At 42.5% G+C, this 25,911-nt stretch overlaps 1 protein-coding gene across 1 annotated transcript in view; it reads left to right on the forward strand.

Annotated features, from left to right (window-relative positions):
- Positions 1-25,911, forward strand: part of CCDC33 (coiled-coil domain containing 33) — a 1,331,950-nt gene that overhangs the window by 671,198 nt on the left and 634,841 nt on the right. Inside the window, exon 9 of the mRNA XM_078684539.1 lies at positions 17,617-17,746. Within this exon, the coding sequence (XP_078540665.1) occupies positions 17,617-17,746 (130 nt within the window). The remainder of the gene's footprint in view (positions 1-17,616; positions 17,747-25,911) is intronic.

Below are 25,911 nucleotides of genomic sequence, written 5' to 3' on the forward strand. Positions count from 1 at the left end.
GAGTGAACTATTGCAATTCACTCTACTTGGGCACAGGAGAAAAACAACTGACCAAGCTGCAGGCAATCCAAAATGCAGCAGCCAGGGTCCTGCTGAATCTACCAAAGCTAATCCAAGTTACGGCTTGTCGGGAGAACTATTGACCCCATAACTTAATTCACGTTTGTTTGGGTGTTACGATATCGCCGGCTGGAGGCAACCACTATCTTTGTGAGTGGCTTGCGTTAATTCAGTTTTCAGTTATGGACGCCATTTCCAGAAATCAGTGGAATTTTTATACTGAATTTAAAGCAGTTGAATATTTTATGGTTTGTTGACAAGCTCAGAAAAACTATTGTCCTGAGGATGACCATGTACTTATGACAACGGTCGAAACGCCGTCGACGATATTGTGGCCATAATTTAAAGAGGACACATTGTTTTGTGTATAGGAGTTCTTACATGGTTTTAGAACTCTTATGTTTATGTAATCTCTATGTGTTTGCTACTTGTCTGTTTTCTTGTATATGTTATGTGATGTCTTGTTTAAACCGACAACCTTTCTGAGCCTTATGTTAATCTTTTAAATATGAATACATTTTGTACTTTTCTATAATCACATGTATTTTCTTTTTTGGACCAAAAAGTTTTCTATTTTTGATTTTCTTTCTTTTTACTTCTCCTTGTCTGTATAATTTTATTGATCTTCTGACATACTATTGATTCATGCACATTCTGAACTTTTGTTTGGATAAATCATTTCGCCCCTGGTTCAGGTGGTTAGGGCTGCCCCTGTGGTGGTGAATCTACCAAAGCGTCATCCAACTTCTAAAGTCATGCGTGAACTTCACTGGCTTCCAATTAGGTGCAGAATACAGTTCAAAGCCCTCTGCCTGGTCCACAAGTCCTTGTATGGCAAGGGACCTGACAACCTCACCAAACTCCTTCCTCGATATTCACCATCACGCACTTTGAGATCAGCCAACCAAGACTTAGTATGTCAGCCAAGAATAAGGGGAGCCCGATGGGGTGGAAAATCTTTTTTTTACCAAGCCTCCAGTTCATGGAGCTCGCTGCCCCCCGCACTGCGCTCACAAAAATCTAAAATGTGCTTTAGAAAGGAATTGAAAACCTGGCTTTTCTCTGTGCCCTAAACCTGCTCTCACCGCTCTTTCTGTACTATAGCGCCAAGACGCCGCGGCATTCGAGCGCTTTATCAATATTTCAGTCAGTCAGTCAGTCAGTCAAAAGAGTGTGGCGTAGGGTTGAGCACAACTATGTCATGTAACAATACAAATGGTGTCATTCGAATTAAGGCAGACCTACTAGCTTCAAAAGGGTAAAAAAAACAAAATATAAACAGCGGGAGCCTAGTGGCTTTATCAAGGGGTCAGCACATGAACCATTATAAAGCAGAACATATTGGCTTTATCAAAAAGACACCAATAACTATAACCATATATATGTTTTACAGATTCACAAATTGCAATGTTTAATACTGATTATCATGACATGTTTTCAATAAAGTATTTTCTTTTAGATACAGCATTAAACATGTCTTTGATTTTTTTATTTTCTTTTTCAATTTTCTCAATTTGCTTTTTTTTTTTTTTTAATATTTTTTTTATTGATGCACGAAAACAAATGACAATACACATTGCAGAATTGATATTAAACCAAGAAAAAACCCAAAAAGAAAAAGCTTTGCAAGAAAGTAACATTACACATCCCTATAAACATTCTAATGAAGGCGCTTATGTAGCGGTTGGCAAAGTGAAGGTCAACTTCAACAGCAGTGACTAAAAAATACAAAGCAATCAATGCCCCTCTTTAGCCAGCCCAATCTACCACAGGGGCCCAAATCCTAGTTGCTAGTAGCCGGCTTCTTCTCCCTTTGCATGAAAATACAGAGAATTCTAACTTATGCAGGGCTAATAATCTTGCTCGCCATTGTGTAAACGTTGGAGCATCCGCAGACAACCACTGAGATGTAATACATAGACGTGCCTGGGACATAGCTATAAACAAAAAAGCAGATTCATTAAAAGAATGATGAATACCAGCTGAGCTATTGCCCATATCAACCCCGAATATTACTAATGCTGAAGTCAGTAAGCAGTTTATCTTAAGTTCTGAGTTGATAAAATGTTCGATATCATTAAAAAATCCTGCTAATACTGGACAAGCATAAAACATATGTACTATGTCCGCGGTCAATGAATTACACCGAGCGCAAATATTACCCTTTCTAGCTCCCCATTTTGCAATTTTCATTGGCGTATAGTAGAGATCTAACAAAGCCATATAACTTTGCGTCTTCAATGAACCTGATATAATGACCTTACTCGCAAATTCAATTACTGGAGCTAAATTAATACCTGTCTGCCCTAGCTTAATTTCCCACTTAGCGTTTTGTGCTGCTACATCGTCGGGAAAAGTTGATACTATATATTGATACAGTACCCCTATTCTACTCCGTTTCTTAATTATATCAATAATTGGTAACTTATTAAGTATAGCTGGTAAGGTCTTCAATTGTTTATGGACAAAACTTTGTATTTGTAGGTATTTAAAAAAGTCGCGCTGGGGTATATTATATTTGTTCCTAATGTCGCTATATGTTAAGAGTTGCCCATCCTCGACTAGATCCCCTAGAGTACAGACATCCTTCCTTTGCCACCTAAGCATTACATGATCTTGAAAGATGCTAGGAAACACTCTACTATTTTTAAAAGGGGTGTAGAGGTTCAGATTTGGAATATCTACGTTTTTCCTAATTTTCCGCCAAATTAAGCATGCAGCAATCAAAACTTTGAACCGTGTCCTTTTATAATAGCTAGGCTCCAGAACTTCCAGCAAAATACCCTTGGCCGCTTCACCAAGCCCTAGCTCATATATAGTAGGTTGGATAGCCACTGGAACAATCGCCTTATCACCAGAAATCAGCACTCCCATAGTTTGCAACATTGCTGCCCAATAATATATAACAAGACTGGGGACCGCCCAACCCCCCCTATCCCTGGGAAGATACATCCACTTAGCGGCACGCCGCGATCGCCTATATCCCCACAAGAACCTGTTGCACACCCTCTCTGCCTTAATTAAACTATTTTGAGCAAATATTAACGGTACAGTTCTGAACAAATATAAAAATTTCGGGAGGACTATCATTTTAAGAACACTACAGCGTCCATATAGGGATAGATGTAAATTATCTAGTCTCTCAAGTTTGGTGTTAACTGCTTCTATCATTGGGAGAATATTTAGGTCCGGGATTCTGTCAACTCTCGAGCTTATCCGAACCCCTAAGTACATAGCTTCAGATACAACTGGGGCATCAGATAAAGACATGTCGGAAGTCTGAATCACCTGCGTTTTTGAGACATTGAGCTTATAGCCCGAAACTTCTCCAAACTTATAAGATAATTCTTTCAAAGCCATAAATGCAGATGATACATCAGATGTTATCACAACTATATCATCTGCATATGCTAACAGATTATAGCAGGTGCCGCCAGCCCTGATTGGAACTATAGCCTGATTGCCCATAATTTTGGAAAGAAACGGATCTATATATAGGGCAAACAGCAGAGGTGAGCAGGGACACCCCTGCCGTGTGCCCCTAGAAATAGGAAAAAAGCTAGTCTGCTGCCCTGACATACGCAACTGGGCCCTTGGGGAATGATACATAGCAGAAACTGCCTGTATAAATCCATCTGGAAAGCCCTTCCATCTTAAAACTGCCCATAAGAACTCCCAGGAGACCCTGTCGAATGCCTTCTCGGCGTCCAACAGGATCAAACCAAGGGGAGACTTCGTGACATGTGCCCAGTCTAGCAATGCGATGGAGCGTCTAACATGGTCCGCTGTGTCCCTACCTGGAATAAATCCGTGCTGATATATAGAGACCAGTGGGGTTATTACTTGCGCTAGTCGACGAGCCAAAATTTTGGAATAAACTTTCGAATCTCCATTAATTAATGATATCGGCCTAAATGATGACGGCAGCAGCTCTGGTTTCCCTTTTTTCCTGAACAAAACTATAGTTGCATTTTGCCATGATTCTGGCACTATGCCCCTCTGTGCTGCCCTCAAAACCCCAAGAAAAAAAACCTTAATCTCGTCTAAAAAGAATTTATAAAATTCCAGGGGAACCACATCTGGACCACAAGCCTTGCCATTAGCTAAAGATTTAACGGCAATTTCCAATTCCTCCATTTGAATAGGAGAGCCCAAAAATTCAGCCTGTTCTAGAGAGATTTTAATTGTCTCCACATCCATTAGATACTCCTCCATGACCCTATCAATATCCGATCTAGGGATATCCTCCCTGCCTTCCGTATACAAAGAAGAGTAAAAATCCAAAAAAACTCTATTAATTGCCTCCTGAGTATCATGAATTATTCCATATTGATCTTGGATTTTCACTACCTGATTCTGTATACTACGCTGGCGAAGTCTCTTAGCTAAAACCCTGCCAGAGTTCTCCCCAAACTCAAACATCTCAGTGCGATATTGTAAGTACTTTGATGCAAGATCTTTTCCAAGTGGTTCCAATAGTTGGGCTTTCAAGATAGATACTTTTTGTTGACTCGGCTGAATTTCATAGCCATTCTTAATATTCAGAGTCAATTCGATTTCTGCCTCTCTTAGCTCCTCAACACGCCTGCGTAATTGTTCTTGCTCATACTTCCATCTGTACGAAGTGAAGCTCTTAGTTTCCCCCCGTATACCTGCTTTCAACGTATCCCATACCACTTGATCCGATGCTGATCCAGTATTTATTTTTAAAAACTGACCTATCCACTTTTTAATGTGGGTCCGATACTCATCTTCGTGGAGCAGCTTCCTTTCAAACGTCCACTCCCTAGGGGGTCCCCTAATTCGAGGCCAATCAAACTCTGCTATCAATGGGTTATGGTCTGAGATAAGCCGAGGAAAGCAAGAAATAGAAGAACCAATTGCCACCTGTACTGTAAGAAAAACATAGTCTAATCTGACGTTTTTATTATGGGGGATAGAATGGTAAGTGAACCCATCTTCGGCTTTATTGTGAAGAAACCAGAGATCAGCCAAACCATGCTCCTGAAGAAGAGTCTGAAGTGCTTTAAATACTTTTAGCTTTCTGCCCACATAATTTAAGTCACTAGTTAGATCAAAATTACTTAGAGTATTAATGTTCATATCCCCGCATAATAAAAGGGGGGAAGGCCAAGCTGCCAATTCAACATTTAACTGTTGCATCACCTCTGGATCGTCTAAATTCGACCCATACACATTACAAATCGTTAATTGTTTACCCCCTATAAAGACTTCGACTATGGCCCACCGACCCATTTTATCCCCTAATGTCCTTTTACAAGATCCCACACCCCGCTTCATGAATATAGCCACCCCTCTAATCATAGAGGACTGTTTAGAACATATAAGGAGCTCGTAGCCAGCCATCCTAAGGAGATCGCGCTTCCCCCAGGGTACATGAGTTTCCTGTATGCAAAGGAAGTCTACCCGCATCAGATGGACAATTTTAGAAAAGAGAGCCCGTTTTTTGCCATCATTAAGACCGCATACATTCCATGTAGATAGAGTCAGTTTATCCTGCCCCATCAGAATAAAGAAAAAAAGAAAACACAGACCAAAACAGGATGTGCATGTACTCAAACTGTAATACCATTACTGCAATGCAAACAAATACTCTTTTTATTTTTTCCCCCCATCCCCTCCCCTCCCCTTGCTCCCGTCCACCCACCCCCATCCCTCCCCTCCCTACCCCCCCACCCCCACCACCCATTGTGAGGCTTAAGGACTAAGTCCTCAGTGATGTTGAGATGCTATTACCGTGCCCCCCCCGTCAGCTCCCCTACCAATACCTGTGTCACCCCTTTTCCCCTCTTCTCCTTATACCTTATTTACTTCCTCCAGCATCTAAGTATTTACATTCTACCACATTTACCACATTTTACCATACTGAAAAGTGTCCAAGACAGTTATAGACTATTAACTTTCATAGCCTAATCATCACATCGTAATCCACTTCTATACCATAGCTAGTGTCATAGTCATAAAAATAGAGATAGTTGAATACTCGATTATACCAATTATGACAAACATAAGCATTTGAATAGCCAAATTTCTAGCAATCAAGTTCGCAGGAAAAAAAGATTTAGACACCCATTGTCGAAAAATGAACAAACGGTGAGTTAAACTGGTGATCCACACCTAGTACATACTATGATCCGAAAAAAAAAAATAATAATTATTAAGCCAGTAAACAATATAAAATTATCTTTTGGTGTGCTCAACCACCTCCTTTAGATAGTCCTGTGCTGATTTGCACGATGTTAAAAAACGTGCTTTCCCGTTGACAATTACTTTTAACTTGGAAGGATTAAGCAGGAACACCTGGGCTCCCACTTCTTGAAAAGGAACGATTAATTTTCGCATTTGCCATCGTTCTTTCACAGTCGTAGAGCAAAAGTCTGGACGGACAAAGAACTCGCATCCCATAGCGGTTCTTTTCTTATCCGGCCGTGCTAAATCATATAATGCCTCACGTAGCAAGTAGTTGTTGAGACAGATTAGGATTGCCCTTGGATAGAGATTCTGACTGTTTTGGCCTTCCTTGGTCCGATTTCTTACCACAAAAGGAAATCTGTGAGCACGAATTACTTCAACTTCCCAATCCCAAGTATTTAGTTCAGGAAAAGCTTGCTTAAACAGCTGGATAATAAATTTGCGAGGGTCCGCACCCTCCTTCGATTCAGCTATTCCCAGCACGCGTAAATTATTGCGGCGTGCCCGGTTCTCTAAATCAGTGAGCTTCCATTCAACGTCAGACTCCGTTCTTTGCAAGGACTCCACAACCTTCTGTTGTTTCACTAAAGTATCTTCAACTGAGGAGACTCTCTCCTCGACTTCAACCACCCTCGTAGTTACCTCGGCGCAAGTTTTAACCAGTCGTCTCACGGTATTCTGTAATTTCTTTACTGCTCCTTGCGTACGTAAGCCCTCCACTTTCGTCTCAGACCGATGAGCCATGATAGTCTTGTATATTAAGCCGAGGGTTATTGAGCTCTCCTCAAGCTCCTCTTCCACTTCTAAGTTTAACTGCGTTACATGCGTAACCTCCCGGGTTTGACCCTGCTGCACTCCATCCAAAAGATCAGTCGTTTTCCTAACTGTAGACAGGGAGACAGATTGATCAAACTCCTCACCTTCCATATCCGCAGCTGTGGCCGTGTGAGGTGCTATCCCGTTGCTCCGTCCGCTTTCCTACCTGCGGTGACCACGCGTCGGTTGAACTGGGTCTGGTGTGTCTCAAGGCTCCGTGCATTCTCGCTTGCGTCGGATGGTGTCCCACGCTCAGTTCTCTGAGAGCTGCTGGTTCTTTTGCATCCCGGAAAACAAGGTGGTTTGCACTCGACCCCTTGTCTAACTACAGGCTATCCTCACTCGCAGACAGCGCGCTGCACTCAGCGGAGCTTCAGGACAATTTTCTTTCCCGTCGCCGCTTCACTAACCTGGCCCGTTTACCGCTGCCTTGCACTGCAGCCTGTACACCGGCGTTGGAGCGCTGGAGCGGGAGTTGGTGGTGATGCCCTCGATGGCGTTCTGTATCGTTGGCTGGGGGCTCGACTGAAATCAATCTCTTCCATAGCGCCTAGGAGAAGGCGCTGGTATTGATGCGGCGTGTGGCTCTGTAAGGTGCAGCAGGAAAAGATTGGAAGGAGTGAAGGACCCAGTACTATTCTGAGACAGGCAGCGCTTTGAAAATCAGTGCAAACAACGAACAGCAAACAACAAGTAAGCCTTTCTGGTGGATTCTGGGACCAGTAGTCTCTGGATATATATATTTTTTTCTTTTTTTTTTAAAAGACTCTTTTTCTTGTTCTGTTTCCTGTTTTCTGTTTTGAGTTTGACACTGCTGGTATTAAGGAGTGGACACTGTGCCGAGATTCAGCCCTTAGTTCAGAGGATGGCACCGAAGGGCAGGGGCACTGCTAGGAACAAGGGAGGCGCAGCGGCTGAAATCTCAGTGGGGGCTTCAGCCATCGGAGAGCCGAATCCGTCTGCTGCAGGCACTAATGACACTGAACCTAAGGCTAAAGGGAATGTTAATAAGAGCAAGCCTGGTGGGGCCATTAACAAACAAATTCAGAGCGTGGTGTCAGAGGATATTTCGATCACCTCACCTAACCGGGTGTCGTCAGCACAGGGTGCGTTAGGTGATATACAGTGCCAGTATCGAGACTCTGCGGCCCACCAGCCTCAGGTACAAGAGACACCTATGAGGCAGAAAACTGTTCCAGCGATATTTGATAAAAAACGTACTGTCAAGAACAAAGAGCCTATATTGGCTGCTAACACGTTGCCAAGTGTAGTTAATGAATCTGCACAGCTAAGCCCAGGAACTATGGTGGAAACAGTTGATACAGTCGATACAGTCGATAAAATTATTGAAATGGAAGCCGACGGGAAGTTCTATTCTATGTCAGATCTAACAACTTTGTCAGACAAGGAGCATGAGTTAGATAGCTCCAGCAATCTGGGCGACTGGGGCGACTTGCCAATTTTCTCAATTTGCAACTATTGAAGCAACCACAAGTGGTCTTTGCTCTCCAGGTGAAAAGCAGTCAGCTCCAACTCCAACTTCTTTGAAAAAAATGAGTACGCTCTCCTGGAATCATGGGTTCAATGACTCAGGAAACTTACTGTGTTTTTTCTATGTTGCTGGGGACTTCTGTGCCCCCTGCTGCCCTCCTTATCATTAACAAAATTGCTCGGTGGTGCCCCTACCCTTCTAGGGGCATCGCCTGGATCAAAAGAGTGTCTCCTGCCGCTCATCTTGTGAGTTGCAGCCTACCTGTGCCCCAGATTGCAGTGAGCAGAGTCAAGGAAGTGGTAAGGAGACAGACTAGTGCTGTCTCTTCCCAAGACAAAAAGTTGTTTAAAAAACGATTTTCACTTTCTGTGTTTACTGTCTATGCCTGTGGTTGTTACAGTTAAAATTTTTTGTTTTAGCCTGCCCATGATTGCCTCCATTTAGTGTGTTGAGTTGTGGGATTTGCAGTCCAACTTCTGCAGTTTGTCGCTCTCATTCCTTGGTGACAATTCTGTTTTCCCTCCAAATTTCTCCTTTGCTCTGTGCTAAGGCCTGTATGTTAAAACAGTGCACTCCCAGCCACCATTTTGTGTTCACAAGCCAGTGAAACCAGCCCACCTGCCCCCCCTCCAGCAACAGGGATTTTTCTACATCAGAGGGTACTTCTGTGAGCTGTTTAAACTGTGTTTTACTAGGGCCTGTGCACTTCGTTTTTTGGCCAGCAGGGGGAGTAAAGTTTTCTTCAAACAGTATTGTTAGATTTCAAGTTAGTGAGGCCCTTACCTGCTGCAGTCCAAAGTGTGGATTGAGGCTGTCTGTCTCCTAGGAGATTCTGAACAGGAGAAGCAGCTTCCAACTCCCTGGCCAGCAAACCTTGTCTGAGGTAGCTGGGACCTTATATGGTCTGCTTGTGGTTGGTACATGTGTACACTGATTGGTGGTTGCATCTGGTGGTTCTATTGGATTAGGGTTAATGTCCTCATTGGTTGGGTATTTGAGGGTTCTGATTGGTTTCTGGGTCTGTGATTCAATCATTGTAGGGTTGGGACTAGGGCTAGGGTTAGGATTTCTATTGGAAATAGGGACTAGGGCTTCCTATGTTATTGGTTGTTGGGAGTAGGGTGGGTCTAGGGCTAGGGTTAGACCTTTAATTGAAAGTAGCGATTAGGGCTTCTGGTGTGATTGGTTGCTGGACTAGGTGTGGGACTTAGAGTAGGGTTAGGCTTTCTATTGGAAGTAGGGACGAGGGCTACCTGTGCCATTGGTTGCATGGACTTGTTTTGGGACTACTGGTAGGGCTAGGGCCTTTATTTGACATAGAGATCAGGGTTTTTGAACTGATTGGGTCCTTGGACTAGGGCTAAGATTGGCTGTAAGGTCCTGGTCTCCTATTGGTTCTAGATTTTAGGGCCAGTGTTGTGATTGGATAGTGTTAGGGCTAGGGTTCCCATTGGCTGAAGGGGTCACCTGATTACTAGGGCTATGAAAAAGGCCAGGCTTAGGGCGTTTCAGCCCGGGCGTCGAGGCTAAGGGCAGAGAGGACAAGGGCAGTTGCCTGGTCAAGACTGGTCGGGATTAGGGCCAGAAATACTGCCCTTTTTCTCATTTAGCAATACCCATAACTCATTTTTACTCATCCAAAAGCCTCCTCCTATTGCTAAGACCTAAAAAAAAATAAAAAAATCTTTCACTCTTATTTCTCCACTATCCTTTTCAATCTAAATTAACAGACTAACATGTTCACTTCTCAAATTCCATATTAAACTATACTAATATACTACTCAAATAACTGAATAACATATCCACTACTCAAATTACTTCATATTTTTTTTTACTATACTAATTTTCAACAGTAATCCTTTATGGATTCCGGAGTGGCGTGCTAATCGCCAGAAAAGCGCTTCAACACCCGTCAGGGGTAACAAGTGCTTTATGAATGCAAATCTTTCTTTCCCTTTTATCCCTCTGCTATCCTTCTCACTCCAAGCAACTGACTAATATCCACCACTGAAATTACTTCATGCTTCATCATATTAATTTACCACTAATCCTTTGTAGGCTTCCTGAATAGCGTGCACCAACAAGCCTATATAAATACAAACATTTGTCCTCCTCTATCCTTCTGCTATCATTCCAAATCCAAATAACTGACTAACCTAGCCACCACTTAAAATGTACTTACATGTTTCACTATTCTAATTCAGCACTAATCCTCTATGGGTCCCGGAGTAGAGTGCTACTCGCCGAAAAAGCGCTTTGACGCCTTGTCAGGGGTAGTAAGTGCTCTATAAATGCAATTACAATACAATACAATAAAAATAAAAATAAATTGGGGTGTCGTGGTCCCACTCTGGCCACCCACACTTATTTTTTTTAAGGGGAAGCTCCATGGCCCCTGCCGTCTCCCCAGTCAAAACCATTCATGAGCCACAGCCAACTATTTTCATACAGCTGGTGCCCCGGTGCTCATCCAGGCCACTCAAAATATATCCAATGTTTGAGAATGCGGGCGGAGCCCTATGGCCCCTGCCAGCTCTCCAGCAAGCAAAATTTGTGGGTGTCAGTAGGACCCGGCTGCTTTCCTTTGCTCACAACTGGGTGAATGCGAAATAGTGTTCCCTGTCTGGGATAATGCTGGCAGGAAATAAAGTTTATATTCCCTTGCCAGACTCTCAGCACAGAGAACACCATTGTCCTTGGGATGGGGTACCTGAGACACTGCAGCAGTATTTGATCCCAAGGGATGGGTTCCCCGGGGCCAATTTACAGCGTGGGGAGGAAAGCTGCATGCGCACAGCCAAAACTTATATTTCTGCCCCTAGTCATAGGGTCCCCGTGGCTAAGAGGCTAGGGGAGGAGAGCTGCACACCCCCTTCCCTAAAAAAACAATTGAGTACCCAAGGCTTTACAAAGGCCCAAGGAGTGGTGGCAGGCATACACCTCCAAATTTTAAGAAAAGCATCCCCACGGGATTAACATAGGCTTGGGGAAGGGGCACCCCTCCTCTAAAAAGGTATAAGTGCCTGCCCCTTCTGGCCTTTTTTTGGGGGGCGGGTAAAGTTCACATGTCCGTGGCACCAATCAAAAATCACGTTTTTGGCCCAGCGGGGTTCCAGAGGCCTACCAGGCCTAGGGGGACGAGGTTTTAAAAAAAACACTATTTGCTGGACATGGGGCTGAATCCCTATGTCCTAAAATGGCTGACGCCATATCTTTGTTTATGTGCTTGCAGTCAATCAGAATTTAGCTTTTCATCTGTCAGGCATGCGGATCCTCCACGCCTGACATATACTAGGGGCGGGCAGAGAACTCCACTCTGCTGGCGAAGCTTGCAGATTTTTGCCTACTCCGTGTTCCACTGAGAACGCGGAGTTTAGGCAAAACTCTGACTCCGCATCAGAGCTGAGTTCAGCCCTTGGATCCACAGTGAAAGCTCCTTGCCTCCACCGCCTCTAATACATATTTTAAAAAAATAAAGAAGATAAAAAAACACACTTACCGCTATTGCGGCGTCTCGGGGCTGCCCTCCTCTTCGCCGTTGTCTCACCTGCAGAAACCCCTATGTCACAAGTATGTCATGTAGGATTGCGCGTGCGCCTGCAGTCATATGTCTGACGTAGGGGTTTCAGTTTGCAGAAGAGACCATGGCAAGGAGGAGGAGGGCAGCCTGGAGACGCCGCAATAGAGGTAAGGGTGTTTTTTTATCTTATTTATTTATTTTTAGAAAATATTCATTAGGGAGTGTGGAACAGCGGAGCAGAGTTCCACTGAGTTTTTGCCCAACTCCGTGGAACGCCGCGTTGTGCAACTACGCCAGCCCCGCTCGAGCCTGATATATACATACACTGTAACCTTACTTTCTCAAAAAACTACTGTACAGATTCACCCCAAATCACTAAAAGCACACTTTCTAGGCAAAAATCTAGCTTTGTGCCAAACTTGGTGTTGTTTCATTCAGCTGTTTTTGCTGTATCGCTGTTCAATGTTTGGACAACACGGAGACAACGTTTTTTGGAACCCCCCTTTTTTTCCGGCCTCCTTTTGATGGATCTTACTGACAATTTCCATGAAAAAGCTGAGGTGGATGAGACTTTTTTGGGAAAGTATCAGGAGATTTGTCAAACTGTGTCAAAGTTATAAGCAAACCAAAAAATGCTTTTCCATGTAGTGTAATCATGCTTAGTTACCCAAACATTCTGTGAGATTGCATGGAATTATGTGAAAAGGATAATTCTGCAACAAGCTAGGCAGTTGCAATTCCTTAATAGCAATTATTAAGGAATCGCTATTAAGGAATCGCAATTGCCTATGCATGTAGGTTTCGCTAAAAGACATAGCGATTCCTATACATTTCCTAATAGTGACTCGAAAATTGCGATTCGCTATTAGGAAATGCATTCCAATCCATTCCTATGGGCCTAGAAGTCCATACGAATTAGTGTGAAACCATTCACAGTTTGTGATTACCAATAAGGTAATCTCAAATTGCGAATGCAATTTCAAGTGTGACAGAGGGGCCAAAAGGCCACCCTGATTCACCCCCAAACTGGCATGTGTGCACACACATGCCCTAAGGGCATATATGTGCGCCACATCGCACTTAGAAAAATGCAATTTCCAGCATTTTTCTAAGGAATTGCAGATTACCACCAACTTGAAGTTGGTGGTAATTTGAGATTCCTTAATGCTAAGTCGCAATCTCAGATTGCTTCTTGCAGTACATTTAAGGAATCGCAAATTGCTATTTAACTAAATGCATTCACAAAATAGGTAATTGCAAATTTTGTGAATGCCTATTTTGCGATTGGGTTTGGGCTTGATGCATCCCAAATGGCCAATTACCAGTTGCAAAGGGGCCAATTCTGTGAATCAGCCCGTTTGTGACCGGTGATTAACTTGATGCAAGTGCCCCTTTGTGCTATTTCTTAGTGCAAAATTTAAATTTGTGCTAACAATTAGAGCTATTTACAACAAAATTTGAATATCAAGTCTGCTTGCACTCTCCTAATGCACATTTTCCCCAAACTTACTCCAAGCACTCAGCGAAAATTTCTGGGAGCAGAAATAGACTGTTTCTGCAACATTATATAGAGTTATTGAAAGATGGGTGTCTTTGCCTCTTTGTTAAATTGGAGCAAGGTTGAGGCAGTTCTGATGGACACAGAGCTGTCATTCCAGCCCCTTTGTGCTTACACATAGAAGGCCATTTTTCTTCTTTTTACTTTTGTATACTTCTTTGTCTCAAGTTTGATAGTGTACTGGTTGCAGAATTTCCAAGAGCCAAATGAGGTAGTGAGCTTGTTATCATATGAGCACGAAATGTGTGAGTTACGGTTGTGCTGGCTTTGCAAATGAATCTGCTGGATTTGAAAACAGTGCGGGCCAGAAAGGGAATCCAGCGGAGTTTGAATGGGGATGATGTGGTGATATTTCTTCAGGCTATGTATGAGAAGTGCTGCAGCATGTAGGATGCCCTTTAGCAGGGCTATTGTGGAGTCCAGGATTCCATAGAGTAGGGCATTGCCAACATCAAGATACAAGAGTACGAAGACTTGAACAGCAAAAGTCCAAGGGTTTTAAAAGAGAGCCTTCTGGGAGGAACAGTTTCACTTTGCGTGATGGCACACACTACCAAACCTTGGGGAGCAAGCTGGGACCAGGACATCTGCATTTTGCCTACTAACAGCTTCACTGTAGTGAATTCCATTCGCCCTAGAGGGGAAACATCCTTTACAACGCAACTTTTACCACGCAGTGCCTTTACGACGCAACTATTACAACGCATGTCATTACAACGCATAGCGCTGGGGGGGGCGCTCTAGGATAGGGAATAGATTTAATTTACTATCCAACACCTTCCCTACTATCCACGGGGACTGGAGTTGGAATAGTAAATTAAACTATTCACTTTCCAGCACCCCTAAGCGCTATGCGTCGTAAAGGCATGCGTTGTAAAAACTGCGTTGTAAAGGCATGCGTGGTAAAAGCATGCGTTGTAATGTCATACATCCACCTTAGAGTATCCTAAGGTGTTTTTTGGACCACTAGGTTGTATCCCCTCTGTTTTGGCCTTAAATAGTCTAATCCTACCTCAGACCCTCCTTTCCTCAAGGATAGAATGATGCTTCTGCTACGCAGTCTGAACACAGGTTAGACATCTGTGTTTGACTGTCATTTACTTCTAGGCCCCACTCCATAAGAGAAATCAGAGACAAGTCCAAGTCAGGAAATGATCTTGGGTGGCAATGAATATGAAACAAATAAGCATAGAGACCCCAGGGATGCCTGGACTCAGATTGTACTCACATTAGCCATGTTACTTTATATCCTTTAATTCTTTTCATTTTTTGTATATATTTTTTACTGAACATTTATCTTTTAACTTGCATTGGTGTGGACATTGATGGCCCATGTTTAAACACCTGTATAGTGGATAGTTGTGCACACACCACATAAATCTTCCCTGAAGATTTTCTTGATGTTCGAGCTGGAAGCTGCTGGTGGCTGGTTTCCCCACTGCTTTGCAGCAGTCAGTAAAATAAAGGAAAAATAAAATGATAATAACAAGTTTTTTTAAAAATGTTTCCCGCTGCAACAGCTATGCACGGTGGGGCTGTTCTTACAACAGTAGCAGGAGGAGTGATGAGCACACTTTGTATGTGCACATGAATGTTTGGCCAGCTGTTTCGGGACGGCCAAACATTCAAGCGCACCTTTGATGTTCTCCTTCTAGGCAGCAATACAGCCTAGGTGGAGAACATGCCCAGGCTCCCATTCCCTGGATGTGTGCCGATCCGCGGAGCTCAGGTCAATCACAATGCAGTGTTGTGATTAGCTTAGGGTAGCCTGGATATGCTTCGTGTACTGTTCTGGCAGTGCGGAGGGAAAAGGAGGAGAGAAGGAGGAGAGACGTGACAGTAAAGTATGTTTTTTTTCTTTGTTTGATCCCCTTATCCCCCATGCCTGCCCCCGCCTGTAGTTTTAGCTTGTGCTGTGCTTCTGAAATCTCTTGTATTTATTATATCTTAAAAGAGGGCTCTTTTCAGTCTCTATAGCCTAATTACTGTGTTCATCTGCTTTTGTGTGGAACTTTTTTTTTACTTCCCCTGGCTGCACCCATTTACAGTACTTCCACTAAAGCTGTTCACACTGTTTAAGACCCATTCACTGTCAAGATAAGATCTCTTCCTACTGAAAAGGCAGACAGCTTCTAACAGTATGCTGGAATGCTTGTTTTTCATTACTTAGTTGTGTAAAGCAGATGCTTTAGCCTTAAAACGGTTGCAGCATTTCCTATTCATTCCTTAGTACGTTTCTTTGCACTTTGTGGGCATTATGGAATTGATTTTTTCAACTTAATCTATTTGCTCATTCTAATAAAATTTTAAAGTTTGCAATAAACAGTGTGTATTAAAAATAAAGCTAATATTCAAGAGCTATGCTATATTTCACTGCTAAACAGGCAGCCATAAGTACAGTTACCTTGCAGACAACAGGGTCCTGATTTGAATGGAGCAGCAGGTGCAGTAGCAGCAGACCTAAAAGTTGTCAGAACTCCTCTAAACATATAATATTTCTGTATTTGACTACTAAACGGGCAGTTACACTTGCAGTTACCTTACAGTTAACAGGGGCTTGATTTGAATGGTGCATCAGGTGTAGTGGCACCAGAGACAAAAGTTTTAGGCACTCCACTACACACATATTATAGCTACAACTTAAAGCTAAACAGGCAGTCACAAGTGCAGCTACTTTGGAGACACCAGGACCATAAGATCTAGGACCCCCTTCCCCTTTAACACCTAAAATTGCAATATTTTACTACTAAACAGGCAGTCACAAGTGCAGTTATCTTGCAGATAATAGGGTCATGAATTGAATGTTGCAGCAGGTGAAGTGGCACTGGGCTCAAAAGTTGTCACTACTCCTCAACACCTAATATTGCTATATTTTACTACTAAACGGGCAGTCACAAGTGCAGTTATCTTGCAAGCAACAGAGTCATTATGTGAAAGGTGCAGCAGGTGTAGTGGCACCAGGCCCAACAGTTATCTGAACACCTCTAAACACCTAATATCGCTATATTTTACAATTAAGTAGGCAGTCACAAGTGCAGCTATCTATCAAGTGCTAGAAGCATGATTTTCATAGTGCAGCAGGTACAGTGGCACGGGGACCAGAAGCTCCAGGCACCCCACTAAACACTGATTATTGCTATATTTAACAAATAAACAAGCAGTCACAAGTGCAGTTATCTTTCAGGCACTATGGTGCGATTGCAGTGGCACCAGGACCAAAAGCTCCAGCCACCCCACTAAACACCTAATATTGCAATTTTTTATTCTTAAATATGCAACCACAAGTACAGTTACCTTGCAGACAGCAAGGTCATGATTTGAATGATGCAGCAAGTACAGTATCACCAGCCCAAACAATGTCAGAACTCCTCTAAGCACCTGGGGCCTTATTTATGAATGCCTTGCGCCGCAGGTGCGTCACTTTTTCCCATTTTAAAAGTGGCGCACCGGCGGCGCAAGGCCTTCATAAATAAGGCCCCTAATATTGCTATATTTTACTACTAAACAGGCAGTCTCCTTACAGGTAATAGGATCGTGATTTGTATGGTGCTGCAGGTGCAGTGGCACCAGGGCAAGTGTTGTCATAACTCCTCTAAGCACCAAATATTGCTATATTTTGCTATTAAATAAGCAGTCACAAGTGCAGTTACCTTGCAGGCTCTAGGGTCATGATTTCAATGGTGGAGCAGGTGTAGTCAGTGACACTGGGTCACAAAACCCTAGAAACCCCTCTAAACACCAAATCTTGCAATGTTTTACTACTGAACAGGCAGTCACCTTACAGGCAATAGAATCATAATTTGAATTGTGCAGCAGGTGCAGTGGTACTGTACCCTAGAGTTGTCAGAACTCCTCTTAACACATAATATTATAATATTTCCATTACATTAATTATTAATTTCTTAGGCGAAACCTCATGCATTTACCAATGCTTGTTTGTCATTTTCCCCGCTTTAGTTGTCACCAGCAGGGCTTCCCTCTGAACAGCCTACCTGGAATTACTCCTTCCTATTCCAAGGTCGGGATGGCATTACTCTCTTTACTGAAGGAGCGGCCCTGGTTCTAGAATACTATCGCCAGAAAGCAGGTGAGTACATTATGTGAGATGCGATTGCACCAGTGACCTGTAACACTTTTATTTTTATTGTTAATCTGCTTCACAACTTTTTATAGTCATTCATTGTTCTTGGGCTACTCTTTCTGCACTTAAAGCTCACCACTTTAAATGTAACATTATTGCCTTTTGCTCAATTTAACACTTTGTGCTCCCACTGAGAAGGAAGGCATATAAACTGTAATCTGCCTCTATTACAGTGGACCAGTTGAAAAGCCATTCTAGTCTGTTTCACTGCTTTAGCTGTGCCCGGTCCAACCATGACCATGGATGTCATTTAGGGGTCGTCAGGGGTTGCAACTGCGTTGGAATGTTACTTACTTCTAGCCTTACTCCAAAGAGAAACAAAAGACAAGTCTAAATCTGGAACTGAGCTTGGGTAGTGATGAAGAAGACATCACTGGCCTGAGCTACCAAGTCTGGACTTCGATTGTACTCACACTGGCCTTGTCAGTGCATTTGTGAGAGTGAGAGCAACAGTGAATGTAAGAAATTGTAATTGCTAAAGTGTGAGCGAGTGAGACTTGGAATGAGGGAGAATGAGTGAGCCCGAGTGAGAATAACTGAGCGAGATTAAAGGATTGAGAGTACGAATGCATGAGAAAGTATGAATGGCACACTAGGGTCACCTATGGCAATTAGATAGGATTAATGGCAAAGTTCTGGTATGGGCATATTACATGTAATTTTTGGCATATGAAGGGCACCAGTGGAAAAATGCTGTTGTGGGATATTTGAGGTAATTCTTGATATATACGGGCATCAAGAGCACAATTTGAAACAATGGGTCAACTCCTGGGAAGCACCAGATTTCATTGGTATGGGCGGTGGAGCCAGACGCGGGGATATCGACAGACGACGTAATAGGGAAATACATCCCCTCCCCCTCCCCCTGCCCCACTGCTCCTTCTGTTACTTGCAGGTCACAAGTTTCAATCCTGGTAAATGAGCTGTTTTAAAAAAATGCCTATTGCTCTTTCATCTACGTCTAAGACCTACATTTGAAGCCTTGAAGATTTAAATTAAATCTTCTTATTCAAGGGTTGATAAAAGTGAGTCCTTTTGGGTAGTGTTAAACGCTTATAAAGTGCTATAAATGAGTCTGTACCGCATGCTATATAAATGGCTATGAATGTACCTACGCACACAGAAATATCTGATATTCTTACAGATCACTCCCATACCTACTTATCTTTTAAACATACTGAAATGTTGAACGTTTACGAAAACTTTCAGATAATTTTGGGCCACATTTTCCCATAGACACAGAATGGATAAAACTGTTTGATACATCTGGCCCTTATGCTCTTGCCAACTTGTCAAGTGGCATTCATACTGGGTGTCACTGATGGTGTGTGTTAGGCCATAACTGAGCTCAGTACTAGCTCCAATTGCTAACAAAAGGTGGTTATTTTCCATTATGAGTTGTTTCCCTCCTTACAGCTAAGTGGACAAACACACAGGGAATGTGCTGTGGCACTGCTGCTGTGTCTGTGTCAGCACACTTCGGCAGGGCACCGACAGGAAGAGTCAAGAGAACCGGCCTGAATTTTAGATCCACCTCAAGAATAGCTGCTGAATCCGGATCCAGCGGATCCTTCTCCACTCTAACACTGATTTCTAGATTGTGTCAAAGCAATGCTGCGCTCTTGTAACAATAATATTGTAATTTGCTATAAGGGTATACCATTGTGTGTAATGGCACTGCTTGTTCTTTGTGCAAACATTTCCTTGGGCTTATTGTCCCACTTTCCCTCTATCATTGTGCTTTTTTTAACTATGGAGATTCCAGAAAAAGCCAAGAAGGATGTGATTATCGAATTACTTAACATGTGCATACATCGCTTAAGATGTTTCAAATAGACCATATCTTGCCATTCAACTAAGGGGCACCTATGTATGATGAACTCTTCCTGAAAAAAAAAGGTTTGGTGGAGCTGAAGATACATTTAAACAAAAATGGGATAGCACTTTTATTGAACTAACATTATACATGGGCCTTGTGTTAGACAATGGTGCTAATCCAATATATTATGTCACACTATCACAGGTAGTATAGTATCAAAGACTCCATGCTAGCAAATCTGTAGATACTGTTAAGTAAGTTTATAGAGAAAAAAGTAAATTTTTGGTTGCTAATAACTGTGACTCTACTGAAGAATCTGGGCTAAATTTGGCAAAAAGAATTATACATGCCCAAAATTTCAATTATAAAAGTTTCATAGAGATTGTCAAGGGGCCAAAGCTTGTAAGGGGTGCTAACATAAATGTTTCCATTCAAAATCCCTTAACAAAGTTTTGTTCCACCCCTCTTTTTAGGTCTCACCTAAGGCATTGCTTTAGCATTGCTTGTTGGCGAGATTAAAGTAAGGGCTTTCAATAGTGCACCCAAAGGCGGATTGCCTACAGTGCATGTGAGCCTGCCGCGTGCACATGGTTTGTGAGCCTCGGCATCAGACTTCAAAGGAATCCGCTCCCCTGCCACTCGCACCCCGCATCAGACGTCAAAGGAATACGCTATCCCGCCCCCCCGCCACGCAATGCCGAGAGCTTGTTTTTTTACTTTTAGCGCGATACGCGCGCGCTTGATAATTAGTGCTGCATGCACCATGCACGGCACACACTACTCTCACTTGCCCCCGCTTCTTTCAGCTCCTCTATCTCATTCTCTGCTTCTTTTCTCTATGATTCTTTTCTCATTAGCATTCTTTCTTCTCCCTCTCAACCCTTTTCTTCTGCACTCATCCATCCCCGTACTCAAGCACCATGTCTGCCCACCAACGGCACCCATCGCGTGCCTCCCATCCCTCCTGGTCGGTGTTCATCGAAGGCGCTCAAGGGCCTCTCTTGTTTTCGAGCTGTGGCTGTCTACATTGTGTACAAAGTTCTCTACTCCTGCACCCCCTGTGGCCCTGTTCCCCAGTTGCTTCTCTCCAATGCTTTCCCCCAATGCAGCCCCTCCACTCTCCGTTACTATTGTGCCCCCTCCCTTTGTTGGTGTTACCATCACCACCTTCCCTCATGTTGCTTCCGCCCAATCGCAAGCTTAAAAAAAACGCTATTGCGCATTTTCTTTTTAGTTATCTATCCGAACCCGAATGATAACTAGATGAGAAAAAAAACAGCGGTGCCTTTTTGTAGGCGCAAGCATGCATGGTGCGTGCGCCTACAAAATGACACGGCACTAACTTCGAAAGGTTTTTTTTTTAACTTAAGCTCCGATGCAGGTCTAAAAGCCATTGGCAAAGCCAAAATGAGACCTTTTGGCTTTACCAGTGCTTGCTTTTTCTTTAAGGACGGGTAAATTAAGTGAGTTGCCCAGGATCACAGAATGTTGAGACGTCGCAAAGACTCAAACCTGTTTTCTCAGTTCCCAAATCGGCAACTGAGTTCTGACCATGTTCTTGGAACCACGGAAGACTCATAGAAGCCACTCAAGATGGCGCTCTGATACCGCCATAATACTTAGTTGCTAATTTTGAACACCACCCGCTGTAATATGGCCGCACCACACACCTGTTGCTAGGCTTCTCTTCTTTACGTCCTTGTTCTATAATGAACCTGACAGTTTTGACTCTCAGAGCGGAATCACGACTTTGCATGGTCTCGTTTTCTCTTACCTCAGCTCGCTCGAAGGTGGAGAGGTTCTGTACAGATTTCCAGGTCTGGCCCATCTGCCAAACACCAGATTAGGGGACGATATGGATTAGGAGGGGCGGGTTATTACGACACAAACATGAGGGATATCCATCCGGCCTATCGCAAGTCTGAAATGATGCAATCCCTTAATTAGACGAACGAGATGTCCGTCACAAATTGTACATCAGGCCCCTAATCACCAATGACGTAATTTCAGGCACAGATGATGAGCTACAAGAGATTGGGTAGGTCTACTGATTTAAGTAGAAATAGAACAGAACACTGAACAGGGTAGAACGAAAAACTAAAACAATCACCAACCCTGAAAATGTTTAACTTTGTGGCCCATATTTCACCGTGGAATAGGACAATTTACTCAGAAAGCCCACCCATCTTCTTATAGTGCTCAACTCGGTCAACTTGAATCCTTCTCCATAATAAATCCAAATGTATTACAGTATTAACAGATATGTACGCTAAGAACTTCCATTTTTTTTTCGTTATATTATCTTAAACCTAAACCTAGTAACTCTACTCTGCATTCTAGGTGGTTTACAAGGCTGTATATTTCTCTATCTATCTATCGCCCTCACTCTATCTATCGCCCTCACTCTATCTATCTATCTATCTATCTATCTATCTATCTATCTATCTATCTATCTATCTATCTATCTATCTATCTATCTATCTATCTATCTATCTATCTATCTATCTATCTATCTATCTATCTACCTATCTCCCTCACTCTATCTCTCTATCTATCTATCACCCTCAATCTATCTATCTATCGCCATCACTCTATCTATCTATCTATCTATCTATCTATCTATCTATCTATCTATCTATCTATCTATCTATCTATCTATCTATCTATCTATCTATCTATCTATCTATCTATCTATCTATCTATCTATCTATCTCCCTCACTCTATCTGTCTGTCTATCTATCTATCGCCATCTATCTATCTATCTATCTATCTATCTATCTATCTATCTATCTATCTATCTATCTATCTATCTATCTATCTATCTATCTATCTATCTATCTATCTATCTATCTAGCTATCACCCTCACTCTATCTATCAATCTATCGCCCTCACTCTATCTATCTATCTATCTATCTATCTATCTATCTATCTATCTATCTATCTATCTATCTATCTATCTATCTATCTATCTATCTATCTATCTATCTATCGCCCTCACTCTATCTATCTATCACCCTCACTCTATCTATCTATCACCCTCACTCTATCTATCTATCACCCTCACTCTATCTATCACCCTCACTCTATCTATTCTAGTGTAGTTCCTATCATCCCAATAGGCTCTGCGCATTGGAATAATACCTACAGCAGTAAAGGCCTAGACCAGGCGTTAACTAGGTCTACTACTGTCGATACTAGACTTAAAGTTTTGGGTTTGCCAGCTAGCTCAGAGTTCACTAGAAACTTTCTCGAATGTTCAGGAAGGACTTAACTTCCCTGATTAGACAAGAAGGGATTTAGTTTCTGACAACCATAGAACATGACAACTTTGCTCTCCCCTAATCAAGAGTATATCTCGAGAGTCGTGTGAACAAAAGGCAATTTATTTTACTCAGTCAGTACGTGCATTCTTAGTCTCATCAGATTGTAGAGAAAAGGAAGAGACGGGCGTGTTCAATAAAAAGGTGTTATTTATTGATCAGTCTCTTTTCTCATACAAGAGAAATGGATCGATATTATTGCAATACTTATAGCTAAGTAAAGTGCATACATTAGAAGCAGAAGTATAAAATAATACTGTAAAAACATTGATATGGTTTCTAAGCCATATGATGTTTTAAAATGAATAAAATATATTACATACACATATACATTTGACTAAACGTACTCAACTGGTGTTTCTAAATACGCCTACCCCGTGTACCTGACCTAAGCCTAATACGTGGGCGGGAATAGAAAGTTACAGTTTAAGTTAAGTTTGTTTTTGCCAAGTGAATAACTAAAGAATTCTCTGTGAGGGGTTATTCAGTTCTGTACCTGGAATCTAGGTTGAATGAGGGATGGTATCTCTCGTCTCTGGTCTCGATATTCCAGGCTGCCTGCGAGGGCTACCCAGATACGCCGGTGCTGGATTTCTCGGCAGGAAAAAGCAGCTTCTCTCAGCGTGTCAGGAAGGCGGGGCTGCGCCAGCGGGGTCTGCTCTGCTCTGGGCTTCGGCAAGTATGGCTGCTCCGTCTCGTCACCACCGCGTGTGTTTGCATAGGGCAATATCGGTAATATTTATACCTTTAAGGTGCCGAGATTGACGTAAGGATGGACATAGATACGTCAATAAGGATGTCATACGACTTGCTCGTTAGCACATTCTTTTGCTGAAGTTCTCGGTGAAATCAAAACAATGGCCGCAGGGTTTTGCCCAGGTTGTCATAGGTTTGATTTGTTATGAGAACTCCGTATGCCTTATCAGGGGCTGGAGGAATATCGCTTGTCTAATTAGATCGCAAGCGTTATGACCTAATCAGATAACACGTTCCTGTGCCGTAGTGTGACTGCGTCAGATAACGGTATCTGCATCATGGGGGTTTTCTGCCTCATGGGCCGACTGTTAGTTAACTTGTTGGTTTGTTTAACCAGAATAGGGTCAGGAATAGGGGGATCGATTCAGAACCTATAGGAATACATCACACCCACTCCACGCTAACTATGGTCATATTTACTAATCTATGCATAGTAAAACATAGTACAACATACTATAGAGTATTGTGTATACCTTACCACCCCAAAATACATAAATGCATTTTGAAATTTTCAAATATACGGAAAAGTTGCAATCATATGTATTGTATGCACTCAAGCTGTATAATAACGCTAAGGTAATCACGCATATGTATACATTATTGCTTATTTGGTATATGAGAATTTACACATGAAATGGCTCTAAATACAGAAAAAAGTTCGAGACCATTCCATCACAGAATAAAATATTTATGAACATACCAGCGGGCAGCTAATGTCTATAAGCTATCTAAAATTTAGAAACCTTAGTTCTTTAAGAATAGTTCTTACTTTAAGCAGAAGATAGTGTCCCGAAAAATATGAAAAAATATTTTGGGGCTGCTGAAAAATTGCTGTCCGTGAACTGGAGGAAAAATTGTTCATGTGACTTTATTTTTAAAGTTGAAGGCCGAATTCAGGGAACGCCGTGTGCGAGCTTGTTCAAAAGTCTCTATTTCTGCTCTGGTGAGAACATCATATCATTTAGGCTTTCGAAAAAACTGTCAACAGCTTCCTGGGAAAGTTCCACTAACTCGGAAATAGGTGTAATCATGCATTCGTGCGCATGATTGTTTCCATTGACATTCTGATTTGCATTGCTGACAGAAGGTCGTACCTGATCGATGCTGCTTTCATCTTGAACTTCACTACCCATCAATCGTAGTGGTGAAGCTTCCACGAATGCCGTCATCAGGATTGGTAGCCTTTGAGGGCAGCACAAAGCATGAACCTTGATCGGGCTCAACAATGTTTCTGCATCCATTGGCGCATCCGATTGTAGCGTCAGACAGGTGTCTAACACGCATTCTTCTCCGCATTGCAGACACCTTAATACAGGTAAAACACATCTTTGCCACATTGGTCGAAATGATAGAAACCAAGTCATGTTTAGGTCTCTAAGCCGGGAGAGTCCTAGGATTTTTGATATCCGGTCCCGGTATCCAATGGCTAGGATTGTTTCTTCCCTTGTCGCAAGAGTTTTGTCTGTGACATGGGTTGCCATACCGAAAAATAAGGACCAAGAATAGGATTCCTGCAATTAGTCCCAAGATCAGGGGAAGTCCGTCAAAAATCGAATGGACGAAATCTGGAAAAATACCCAGTATGGCTTTGAATGGTGTTAATGCCATCGAAAATACTGTCTTAAATACCTTTGAGACCCCATTGGTATCAGAAATATTTAAGATTTCGTTTAGTATTTCTGCGAAATGTATGGGGGAATTAGTTGATAACAATGAATGTATCTCTGCAGTCGTCCTTGCGACTTGTAGATCATACGTTTCTTTTGATGACGTGAGCCTTGTAGGCGTCTGAAGAAGCACTGTTTTCATTCTGCTTAAAGTATCTATTCGAATAGAAGTAATTTTCAAATTGGGCCATGCCCTTGCCTCCCTGTCTGGAAAGGAGCTGGGGAACAATGAGCGTCCACAGCACTTGACCTTCGCAGTCGTAGTGACTAGATAAGGAGTCCCGGGCATAAGACTACAACATCTGCGGTCTACAATTAGAATGTAACTCCCATTATAGAGTCTTTGAAAGAATGGTTCTATTTCTGTTGCAGGTGCGCCTTGCTGGTGACATGAAAGGTTGTATGAATTCCCTTCACAGGCTCCATGCAAACTAATTCCGTTACACAGAAGCGTGCCGCTTAGTGACATCGCACAATTATTGCCACTAAGAAACACTTTCTGTCCTTTATTACTGACACATGCATGTGAATAGGGCAGGTTCCATGA

This window comes from Lissotriton helveticus, chromosome 3_2, assembly GCF_964261635.1.
Source record: "Lissotriton helveticus chromosome 3_2, aLisHel1.1, whole genome shotgun sequence".
Classification (NCBI taxonomy): domain Eukaryota; kingdom Metazoa; phylum Chordata; class Amphibia; order Caudata; family Salamandridae; genus Lissotriton; species Lissotriton helveticus.